We start from the raw sequence: 12,255 nt of genomic DNA on the forward strand, positions 1-12,255 counted from the left end.
TGCTTTATCCCACTCCCACATCAGCAACTATCAGCGTCTATCAGTGGTCTCTGCAAGACCGAACTGCACTCTGACCCTAAATGTTTGCGTCTCACCTCTGACCTTCAGGCGCATTGCATTGTTACCCTGCACTCAGGTTATCTGTCTTCATTCTGAGACAAGGTACTAGAAACCATATTTTTACTTGCTTTTTTCAGCTTCATACGGTGTTCTGAATTCACCGCCACTAATCTAGACTACCAACCATCCCGGCACGCAGCCATCTCTGATATTTCCATCCTCTGGTCTGACTCTCTCACCTTCCACCTCAAATGCAGTAAGACCAACCAGTTTGGTCTGCCTCAACCCATTCACGATTAAATTCATTTTTAAGTCCAATGAACCCACATGGGTATGAACCCATACATGACTATGTAGGCTTAAGACAAGTAGGGTTGGGAATCGAGAACCGGTTCCTGTAGAGAAGGGTTCCGTGTGTTTCAATTCCATGGAATCGTTTGGCAGTTTATCTAGCGATTCTCTTATCGATTCCAACCAGCACGAATCTCACGTAATTTACCCAAGTTACGCACACTCAATTCCAGAAAGCACTTACGTGATTAAGTTACACCAGTTTAGCACGTGTATTGCAGTTGTAAACAACAATGGCGCCCACCAGGTTCAAGCGCTCCAAAGTTTGGCTTCACTTCACGAAGAAAGATGGCAACAAGGCGACTTGCAGTCATTGCAAAGTGGAGATAACAGCGTCGGGAGGGAACACGACTAACATGCAGAAACATTTGCGCACACAACATGCAATAATGTTAAACGAGTGTCATGTTTTTGACGCGCTTCGGACTGATGGATCTCAACCCAGCAGCAGCGGCAGTAGCCAAGCTATGATCACCTCTGCGGTTACTACGGAAGGCACCTCTGGTAAGTAGCTATCCCACTGCCTATGTGCTTCTTTGTAAAACATGCTATAACATTAACGCTATGCTATTAAACAAATGCCTTCTGCATTACATTTAGAAGATGACCGTGACGAGAGAGTAAGGTCTTGACTTCTAAGTAAAAAAAATTGATGCTAATCAAACTGTTTGTTCTCCTTTTTCCCCAAATTATAATCGATAAGAGAATCGATAAAGAATCGAATCGTTAAGCAGTATCGATAATGGAATCGGAATCGTGAAAATCTTATCAATTCACATCCCTAAAGACAAGCCAATCAAGCTTCACCCCATGATCGTCCTTTTAATCCCGAAATGGGCCACATAGCCACACGCTTCTGGTTTCACCATCATTTCAGTCAAATCTTATTCAGACCCGGAATTCACTTACATACTCAGGTCACTCGTTTCGCATTGGCGCCTCTTCTACTGCTTCCCAGCAGGGAATTCACGACCACATCAATCGGAGAGATATCAGAAATGTCCATGCACAGTTGTCATCCGGAAGTTCCTTTGGGGCTTAACTGGAACCCAAGGACATCAGAAGAGACAGCTGCCCCACCCAGTCTCTACCTTCCCCAGTCCTACCCCCCTTTCATCCCCACATAATAGTGCATCCTTCTTCATCATCCCTGCTCAACTTCCACCCAAGACTGTAATTAGCCAGGCCCCCGTAGCTGGTGCAGACTGACCTAAATTAAAACAACCACTGCAATAGTACAAGATAGGAGAATTAAATGTGAACTAATTAACGTCAGATCTCTGTCCTCTAAAGCTGTGCTCGTAAATGAGTTAATATCAGACCATAATATTGAATTATATCTCAATACAACAGAGGACACCTAAATGTAATCCCTCTGAAATTGACTACCTGGTTGATGGTGCAACAGGTTCATTGCGTTTGACGCTTGAATCTGTTGCCCCTCTGAAAGAGCAAAAAAGAAAACAGAGGAGGTTAGCTCCATGGTATTCCACCCAAACTTGGAAACTCAAGCAAACTGCAATAGAAAGGAAATGGCGTTCCATCAATTTTGAAGAATTTTGTTTCCCTGGCAAGAGCAGTCTTAAAACATACAGGAAAACCCTTCGCAGTGCAAGGGTAGCCTAATACTCTTCGCTAATAGAACAAAATAAGAACAATCCCAGGTTTCTCTTCAGCATTGTGGCCAGGCTGACAGAGAGCCATAATTCCATTGAATCATGTATTCCTTTAGCCTTCTAGTAATAACTTCAAGAGCTTTTTTAAAGTAATGTAGCTGTAACAAAACCTCTGATTAAAAAGCCTACTCTTGATCCAGGGTTTTAGTCAACTATACACTGTAATGGGATTTCTTATTATTCATCTTCTCTGTTCCTCAATCGTGAACCATATGATTTCAACTTCAATTTACATTGTAAGCATTCACTACCTTAAGTCAGCCTTGGACCCTCTAAACTTTGGCACCCACAGGGCACCAGGACATACAGGCATCATCATTTTTGTAGTGTTCCTTGATCACTGCAGGTGCTCTCAAAAACCCGATCCTGCCGACAATGGCAAAATATATGTCAAGGGGGTTATGGGTGTGGAATGATGGTTAGGCAAAATCCGATAATTTAATTTATTGTAATTTAGCAGATTCTTATGAGGATTTATTTGGGGTGAGAGCAGCTCTGACTGTGATCAAGGAGCACACAACAACAGACTAGGTTAAAATAATTTATTGTGGTCTTGGCTAATAATTAAAATACAGGGGCTAAAAAGGCTAAAAGCAAAAAAGATATAATAATTAAATGTGTGGCCTGTCACTGTGTGTGGCTCGACGGTGGCAGTCCTATGGCTCCTTCTCTCCACCCTCACACGCCCGGGGCTGTCCACCTGCCACACACAGAGCTATAAGCAGCATCATGTGCACATCAACTAAACCAACACACTGTTCTCATTTACCAGAGTGTTACTACTTGCCCTTAGGGATATTCACACTGGAGGCAGAGCTCACATTCAAGGGCCGAAGTGAACTCTATAACGTTACTTAAAAGCATCCAATAAAACCAGGATCAAAACACATCAAAGCATTCATTCATTCATTCATCTTCTATACCCGCGCATCCCATTTCGGGGTTGCAGGGGGCTGGAGCCTATCCCAGCTAGCAATGGGCGAGAGGCGGGGTACACCCTGCCAGCCGATCGCAGGGCTACATACACAGACACACAGACATACAACTCACACACTCACACTCACACCTACGGACAATTTAGAGTCACCAATTAACCTAATGAGCATGTTTTTGGTCTGTGGGAGGAAGCCGGAGTGCCCGGAGAGAACCCACGCATGCACGGGAAGAACATGCAAATTTCACACAGAAAGGCCCTGCCCGATCCAGGGATCGAACTAGCAACCTTCTTGCTGTAAGGCACGCGCACTACCTGCTGCGCCACCGTGCCGCCCTACATCAAAGCATAAAACATGGAAAAAAAATAAGTATTAAAAACATGCATTCAATCCATGAATTACAAATAATCACAATAAAATCCCTTCCTCCCTGTGACATAAACATCTTTTAAATTCTGCGAGGGGTATGTAAATTTATGTGTAAAACTGTGTGTAGCACTGTGAAACATGAAAAAAAAATTCTAATCCCTTTATCGTGTATCATTTACCCAAAGAGAAAATTTCACTAAATGATACCATACTGTTTTGTGTAGCTTTTGATAGATTCAACAAGTCTGCAACTTTGTCAATGCCTGCATAAAGCTAACTAGACTCATTGTTGTGTGTCTCTCATGCCGTTTAATGATAAGAGATGAATGTACAATCATTCTTCAATAACTGAAGCACTCAAATATAATGTTGGTTTGAGAATCTAACGCCAAGGACAGAAAAAAAAGAAGGAAAAAAAAACAGTCACTGTCTTTATAGTATGATAATTCATAAAGTATTATTAAAATTATAGTTGTTATATTTAATTCTACATTTATGTTGCTAAAGAACAACTTTACAGCACCCTATTAGGAAGCTTCCACTAAGCTCCCAATACACAAATATCCACTGTTACTGCTGCAGTCAGTTAAAGGTCGAACATAGTGATATTGATATCACTGCCGGAATGTTTTTAGAATTACAGAAGCATGTTGGTTTATAGTTTCAAATGCAGTAATGAAACAATGAAAACAACTGACTGGCAGATAGAGAACATGACTCATAATGTTTGACAAAATAAAGATACTGTGCAAGAAAAATTCTCTTTTCTACACCTTTTCATTTTATTTCAGTGACTAGATAACAAGAGCAAATACATTTCTATATTCATAGAACATTTTATTAGTGTTACTCACCAGCCTGTCTCTACGGTATTTTAAGATCACAAGAGTCAGGCTGTAGTATCTTAAGTGTAACAATGACTTTAATAGATTTTCTAAACCAGGGGTAGAAAAAGGCATAGATCACAGGGTTTAGACAAGAGTTAAAATACAGCAGCCAGACTACAAAAGTCGAGGATGAACTACTGTCTTCAATATCCTGGCCGACAAGGGCTGGAGCATAATATGGACAGAAACATATTAGAAATACAAACACGACAATACCAAGTGTCCTGGCAGCTTTAATCTCAGACTTCTTAGCTGTTACTGTCTTTGCACACTGTAGTGTGACAGCTGCAACATGTGACCGCATAGCTTGAGCCTGAGACACAGCCACAACAAACACTCTCATATACAGAAGTATGATGACAGTAATGGGGCCAGTGAAGGTAAAGACAAAGTCAATTGCTCCTGTGATGTAGTTAAGGACAACTACACACTCTCCATAGCAGGAATTCTGTGAATCAGGTTGTCTCAGAAAGTCCTTTAAATTTATACTATTATAGAGAACAGAGCCAATCCAACACAGACAAACACAGATCTTTGTTCTGTCCAGAGTAACTCTGGTGGTGTAACGTAGAGGTTCACAAATAGCCAAATAACGATCAACTGATATGAGCACCATATTTCCAACCGAAGAAGAGGTAATGATAAAAGCTACAACATAATACAGAGCACACATGAGGTCACCCAGGAACCAGCAAGCCTCTGTTAAGAGAATTTGTATTGGCATCAGCAGGAGGCCCACGAGGAAGTCCGAGACAGCCAGGGAGAGGATGAGCAGGTTGGTTGGGCTGTGGAGCTGCCTGGGGAGAAATCATCATTTATGACATTATCAACAATGGTAGCATTTTAATAGCAGCAGTAGTAGCAAAGGCATTCTTTAATTTAATTATATATCTTATATGTTATGTTTTCTAATGAGGAACACAGCATTAGTATCAACTGTGACACTGGCATTGAAAGGAAGACATGTAATTGTTGTAAATTTTCATTATGAAAATATATGAGCTTATGCTGAAAGTTTATCTCTGCCTGAAGTGGGAGATAGAGATGATAACGAGCAGGTTGAGAGCTGCAGTGAGCACGGAGATGACGGACAGCAGAATGTAGATGAGCATGGCATCGGACTGAGGCAGCATGGGTTTCTTGCAGGAAATGTTGACTAGAAGAGGGAAGCAAAGTTCAGCTCCACTTGGAGACTCCATCTTCAGGGAGAGAAGAGAAGGCACTTTCTCTTGTAGAGCTGATTTGTTTTTTATTCATCTCTCCTCATCTCTTTCGCTGTACTCCTGCTAATTTAGTCCCTCCTCTCTACTATCTGCGGTCATCTTCATCTCAGATTTCATCACCTCTTTCCACATCTCACTTTGCTTATTCTGTCTTTCTCTCTTTCATCATCCATTGCTTTGACAACTAACTTTCTTGATGATGGTTGCCATAATCACAAAATGGACTGGGTGTAATGCGAAAAAAAGTTGAGAAACCTTTTTGTTTCTTAGGCAACATACTTAAATATTCTTTGTAGCATCCTTCAAGGGCCATACTCAGGGGCACTCAAAGAAATTTCTCTTTCCTCATCCTTTGCTCTGACCACTACCTCAAAGCCCAAAGAATTTATTTCATAGGGGTGGCACACAAGGTGGGGGTGTGGGGCCGTTGGTGGGAGGGTCACTGTTTATTGGGAAGTCGACAATTAGGGGTTCCATCCAGGTTTGGGCTGACCATAATTATCTGGAATATATCCTGACAGCTCTGAGGCTCCATCCAGACAGTCATTGGTCCCTTTTGTTCACCTGCTTCAACTTCGTCCTCTCCTACCGACCGGCTCTTGGAACGCCAATCCCGATGCTCTATCATGCCAGTTTCAGGACAGGGAGGAAAGAGTGACTAAGGCCATCTCCATCACCTGGAAGATTGAAGAGAGAGTGAGAGCTGCCACAGAGAACCAGCCCGGGCCCAGCACCTGCCCTCTGGATTGGTTGTTCTGCCCTCAGAACCTGCACTCTGACAGTCTCCAGTAGGAGCATTCGTCCAAACTCACCTGTCATCCAGGAATCCAACAGACCTGAGATGTCCTCCGGCAATGGTTCTGGTGGCCCACCTTGGAATAAGATGAACAACCCAGCCGGCCTCCTCCAGCCCCTTCCTATCCTGCATCGTCCCTGGTCTCACATCTCCTTGGACTTCTTCACTGGTCTCCCTCCATCCCAAGGGAACACGGTCATTCTGACAATAGTGGACAGGTTCAGTAAGATGGCTCACTTTGTCATTCACCTCAAGGTTCCTTCTGCCAAATGTGGTGGTAGCTGGAACAACAGCAGTTGAACTGCAAGTCGCAGATCTCCTGAACCTTTACAACACCGATAACGCCACCTTCGGACTTGCACCTAAAGAGTATACTCATTTTAACTTGAATTTCTCTGAGAGGGTTTCCCAACACAGCCCATGCACAGGTAAGTGCATAAATGAATACAGGCACGATGTAAGCACATTTTCACAATCTTTATTTATTATTCACATTAAAATATTTCCTTTAATGAATTATGTTTCTTTTTTTAAAAAAAAAACAAAAAAAACATTGATGTAGTTCCCTTTATTTCTACAGCGGATGATGTTCAGCTAGTGCACTAACCCACTGATTTAGCTAGGAGGAAAAGGCAGGCCACAGCTAGTTGTGGCAGAGGTCCCTGCACCCTCAACTAATCACACAAAAAAAATGAAAGAAACCAAACAAGATATCTATATACAAATTAACTAGTAACCCAAATCAAACCGAAAGAAAAACAAAACAATAGACATGCACCCATGCAGGAGTTCGGCAGGCCCCTACTTACAACTGCTGTAACAAATACCCCAATTCTGAAGTCACCACCCGAATGGGCTGAGCACACTTGGACCACACCACGGCATTAAAAAGAGACATCTGCACAACAATAGAATGCCAGAGCGGCTACTCGACCACGAGGCAACACAAGGCACAAAAAAAACAAGAGAGGAAAAGAGGCAAGGCAGGGCAACAGCAGCCTAACGCTGGGCAAGTTTTAAAAGAAACAAAACCAGCAGTTAGTGACAATACATGCTCTGCGGATAAGTATAGCACCTAACTTGCAGCACCGGTTATCTGTGTTAGCGGTAGCCTGCACACAACAATACTGTAGCCGCTAACAGCTACGGTAGCAGCGGCAGCGAACCGGAAGGGACACACACACACACCTTTCAGGTTTAAGATACCAACCTGGAGAATAGACACACGGACATACCGTGCTGGAATACCACGGCTCAGTTGCACAACGGTCACCACTTGCTTTGGAGGAGAGAGAGTGACTAACCACACAGTGGGGGTATATGAATAGGCCCGCATTAGCAGCCAATGACACGGCGGCACTACAGGTGCCGGTAAGGGGCGTGCCACACACCTGCCATGCGTGCTATAAAATAAACAGACGGAGGGACACAGAAGAGAAATGCAACAAATATTGTACAATATTACACAAAGATACCACAGAGCTGATGTTACACCTCGTCTTCTGTCTCCGTGGCCTCCCGGTTCCCGATCAAACTGAGAACTCACAAGGAGCTTTTATCGAATACAAAAAAATGTCTTGTTAAACATCTGTGATCAGGAGGAGCCAAGTTAGGTTATTGAGGAAATGGTGTAACGTTAGCTATTGTTTTAAATCTCTGGTGATAGATTTAAAGTAAAAGCTACAACCAACAGGACTAACACAAATCACCGTTAACAGTTTCACATAAGACAGGTGAACGTAATTAACATACCCTGTCTTGTTTCATTCACATCTTTAATGCCGTTTCACCGGACCTGTGCCAGTGGTTAACACATAGCACCGCATCGCTGAACGTTTGTTGCAATGTTTGGTTGTTGTTTATCATGCCGTTCTGCAGATTTAACTTCAAAATGCTCCCGTTCGGAATAATGAGCACGATAAGGAAGATGATGGAGAATCTGGACGGGCTAGATGGCGTTGAGGTCTTTATAGACAATATTCTTGTCGGTGGGGCCTCAGTGGAGCAACATGACTGGTGCCTGGAGAAAGTCATGCTGCGTGTCGAGAGGGCTAGACTGAAGCTCAACCACGGAAAGTACTTTTGTCAGGCAAAGCCAGTTGCGGTTCCTTGTGCACCTCAAGTCCGGGATCCAACCTGACCCTGATAAAATCGAAGCTATCCAGCATTTGCTGCCACCAACAAACGTACAAGAGGTGAAAAGGATTTTAGGAATGGTGAATTATCTGGTAAGATACATTCCCAATCTCTCCATGGAAGGGGCAGCCGTTGTATGAGCTTTTGAAAAACAAGAACGCGTGGACATGGAGTCAACAACAGACAGCTTTTGAGCACATCAAGGAGCTGCAGAGGACAATGCCAGTTCTTGCTATCTACAACCTGACCAAGCCTAAGGCTGTGTCGTCAGATGCCAGTATTTTCGGACTTGGCGGTGCATTCCTTCAACTCCATGGGCAGCAATGGAAACCTGTGGTGTACTGCTCCAGACCCCTCACAGAGGCACACAAACGTGATACGTCCAGATTGAGAAGGATTGTCTGGCCGGCGTGTGGCCGTGTGAAAAATTTGGCCACCACCCACAGGGCAATGGACATGCAGGTAGTGTACGTGCCTCACAGCAAGAAGGTCACCGGTTCGATCCCTGGGTCGGGCAGGGCCTTTGTGTGTGAAGTTAGCATGTTCTTCCCGTGCATGCGTGGGTTCTCTGTGGGAACTCCGGCTTCCTCCCACAGACCAAAAAACATGCCCATGTTAATTGGTGGCTCTAAATTATCCTTCTATCTAATCTAATCTATATGTTGCCCTGCAATCGACTGGTGACCGGTTCAGGGTGTACCCTGCCTCTTGCCCGTTGACAGCTGGGTTAGGCTCCAGCCACCCCGCAACCCGGTCTGAAAGATGAATGAAGATGGATAGGCAGTGTGAAAGATGAATGAATGAATGATTTACAGATCGACTCTGTGCTTAACCACTGGCTTCAGCCCAGTGGAGCTGTTGATGAGGAGAAAGATCAAAACAACCCTCCCCACCTAAGAGAAAAATCTTTGACCAGCAGGGCTACAGTGAAAGAAAAGAATGGGAGAGAGAAGGCTAAGCAGGCCTATTACTATAACCTATAATAAGGTTTATTTGTGTTACCTGTACACATGTAGAGCATTACCGGAGTTTTCAGTAAATGAAACAAAACATTAAACTGCATCCATTGCCATCATTACAGTGAGTGTGTTAAAAAATTCAGTATGGCCATGGCCGATACCAAAGAGTGGACAGGACACCCTGATACAATTGCTGGCACCTCCAAATCAGCCTCCTCCACTCCCTCAATGCATATATATAATAAGCTTCTCAGGTGCTGCCCAGAATCAGTGCCACCCCTATGAAAAATTTTTTGAGAGCAACTGAGTATGGCCCTTGAAGGATGCTACAAAGAACATTTAAGTATGTTGCCTGGGGAAAAAAATTTATTTACAATGAACCCACTTTTTGATTATGGCAACCATCATCAAGAAAGTTAGTTGTCAAAGCAATGGATGATGAAAGAGAGAGAGACAGACAGACAGAATAAGCAAAGTGACATGTGGAAGGAGGTGATGAAATCTGAGATGAAGATGACTGCAGATAGTAGAGAGGAGGGACTAAATTAGCAGGAGTACAGCGAAAGAGATGAGGAGAGATGAGTGGAGAAAAAAATCAGCTCTACAAGAGAAAGTGCCTTCTCTTCTCTCTGTGAAGATGGAGTCTCCAGGTGGAGCTGAACTCTGCTTCCCTCAACTAGTCAACATTTCCTGCAAGAAACCCATGCTGCCTCAGTCCGATGCCACACTCATCTACATTCTGCTGTCTGTCATCTCCGTGCTCACTGCAGCTCTCAACCTGCTGGTTATCATCTCTATCTCCCACTTCAGGCAGAGATAAACTTTCAGCATAAGCTCATATATTTTCATAATGAAAATTTACAACCATTACATGTCTTCCTTTCAATGCCAATGTCCCAGTTGATACTAATGCTGTGTTCCTCATTAGAAAACATAAGATATTCAAACATAATGTTGTGACAAAATAATTAAAGAATGCCTTTGCTACTACTGCTGCTATTAAAATTCTACCATTGTTGATAATGTCATAAATGATGATTTCTCCCCAGGCAGCTCCACAGCCCAACCAACCTGCTCATCCTCTCCCTGGCTGTCTCAGACTTCCTTGTGGGCCTCCTGCTGATGCCAGTACAAATTCTCTTAACAGAGGCTTGCTGGTTCCTGGGTGACCTCATGTGTGCTCTGTATTATGTTGTAGTTTTTATCATTACCTCTTCTTCAGTTGGAAATATGGTGCTCATATCAATTGATCGTTATTTGGCTATTTGTGAACCTCTACGTTACACCACCAGAGTTACTCTGGACAGAACAAAGATCTGTGTTTGTCTGTGTTGGATTGGCTCTGTTCTCTATAATAGTATGATTTTAAAGGACTTTCTGAGACAACCTGATTCACAGAATTCCTGCTTTGGAGAGTGTGTAGTTGTCCTTAACTACATCACAGGAGCAGTTGACTTTGTCTTTACCTTCACTGGCCCCATTACTGTCATCATATTTCTGTATTTGAGAGTGTTTGTTGTGGCTGTGTCTCAGGCTCAAGCTATGAGGTCACATGTTGCAGCTGTCACACGACAGCATGCAAAGACAGTAACAGCTAAGAAGTCTGAGATGAAAGCTGCCAGGACACTTGGTGTCGTAGTATTTGTATTTCTAATATGTTTCTGTCCATATTATGCTCCAGCCCTTGTCGGCCAGGATATTGAAGACAATAGTTCATCCTCGACTTTTGTAGTCTGGCTGCTGAATTTTAACTCTTGTCTAAACCCTGTGATCTATGCCTTTTTCTACCCCTGGTTTAGAAAATCTATTAAAGTCATTGTTACACTTAAGATACTGCAGCCTGACTCTTGTGATCTTAAAATACTGTAGAGACAGGCTGGTGAGTAACACTAATAAAATGTTCTATGAATATAGAAATGTATTTGCTCTTGTTATCTCGTCACTGAAATAAAATGAAAAGGTGTAGAAAAGAGAATTTTTCTTGCACAGTATGTTTATTTTGTCAAACATCATGAGTCATGTTCTCTATCTGCCAGTCAGTTGTTTTCATTGTCATTACTGCATCTGAAACTATAAACCAACATGCTTCTGTAATTTCAAAAAAATATTGTAGCAGTGATATCAATATCACTATGTTCGGCTGCAGCAGTAACAGTGGATATTTGTGTATTGGGAGCTTAGTGGAAGCTTCCTAATAGGATGCTGTACTTTCTTTTTTTCCCAAGCAACATAAATGTAGAATTAAATATACATGTAATAACAAAGACAGAGACATGTTTTTTTGTTTTTTTGTTTGTTTTTGCCTTATTGCTAGATTCTCAAACCAACATTATATTTGGGTGCTTCAGTTATTGAAGAATGATTGTGTATTTATCTGTTGTAATTAAATGGCATGAGAGACACACAACACTGAGTCTAGTTAGCTTCATGCAGGCATTGACAAAGTTGCAGACTGCAAAACCCTTGTTGAATCTATCAAAAGCTACACAAAACAGTATGGTATCATTTAGTGAAATTTTCTCTTTGGGTAAATGACACACTATGAAGGGGAACGTGTTAGAAAATGTTTTCATGTTTCACAGTGCTACATACAGTTTTACACATAAATTTACATACCCCTGACAGCATTTAAAAGATGTGTACCATTCTTGTAAAAAACATGAGTAATCAGTTAAATTACATTTCTTTAATTCTTAATTGGTTCAAAACAAACTATGAGGCACCACAGCACAGAACAGCACAATAGGTCATTTGCATATGACGTCACATCACAAAACACACACTCCAAATGCTGATGTTTTACGTTATTTACGGTTGCTCAAATTGAACAAACTGAGTAACCAGGAAGAGCTTTTATTGAGTA

The 12,255-nt window shown here is 42.5% G+C and overlaps 2 protein-coding genes across 2 annotated transcripts; one reads left to right on the plus strand and one right to left on the minus strand.

Moving 5' to 3' along the window:
* Positions 1-4,255: 4,255 nt before the first annotated feature.
* LOC143330847 (trace amine-associated receptor 13c-like) lies at positions 4,256-5,477 on the minus strand. Its single transcript, XM_076747606.1, has 2 exons — positions 5,305-5,477; positions 4,256-5,075 (listed from the first exon to the last, which is right to left on the minus strand). The coding sequence occupies exons 1-2, from the start codon at positions 5,475-5,477 to the stop codon at positions 4,256-4,258; spliced, it is 993 nt and encodes a 330-aa protein (XP_076603721.1).
* A 4,552-nt stretch (positions 5,478-10,029) lies between these two features.
* LOC143330495 (trace amine-associated receptor 13c-like) lies at positions 10,030-11,261 on the plus strand. Its single transcript, XM_076747130.1, has 2 exons — positions 10,030-10,202; positions 10,442-11,261. The coding sequence occupies exons 1-2, from the start codon at positions 10,030-10,032 to the stop codon at positions 11,259-11,261; spliced, it is 993 nt and encodes a 330-aa protein (XP_076603245.1).
* Positions 11,262-12,255: the final 994 nt, after the last annotated feature.

Source organism: Chaetodon auriga, chromosome 13 (genome assembly GCF_051107435.1).
Source record: "Chaetodon auriga isolate fChaAug3 chromosome 13, fChaAug3.hap1, whole genome shotgun sequence".
In the NCBI taxonomy this organism is placed as follows: Eukaryota; Metazoa; Chordata; class Actinopteri; order Chaetodontiformes; family Chaetodontidae; genus Chaetodon; species Chaetodon auriga.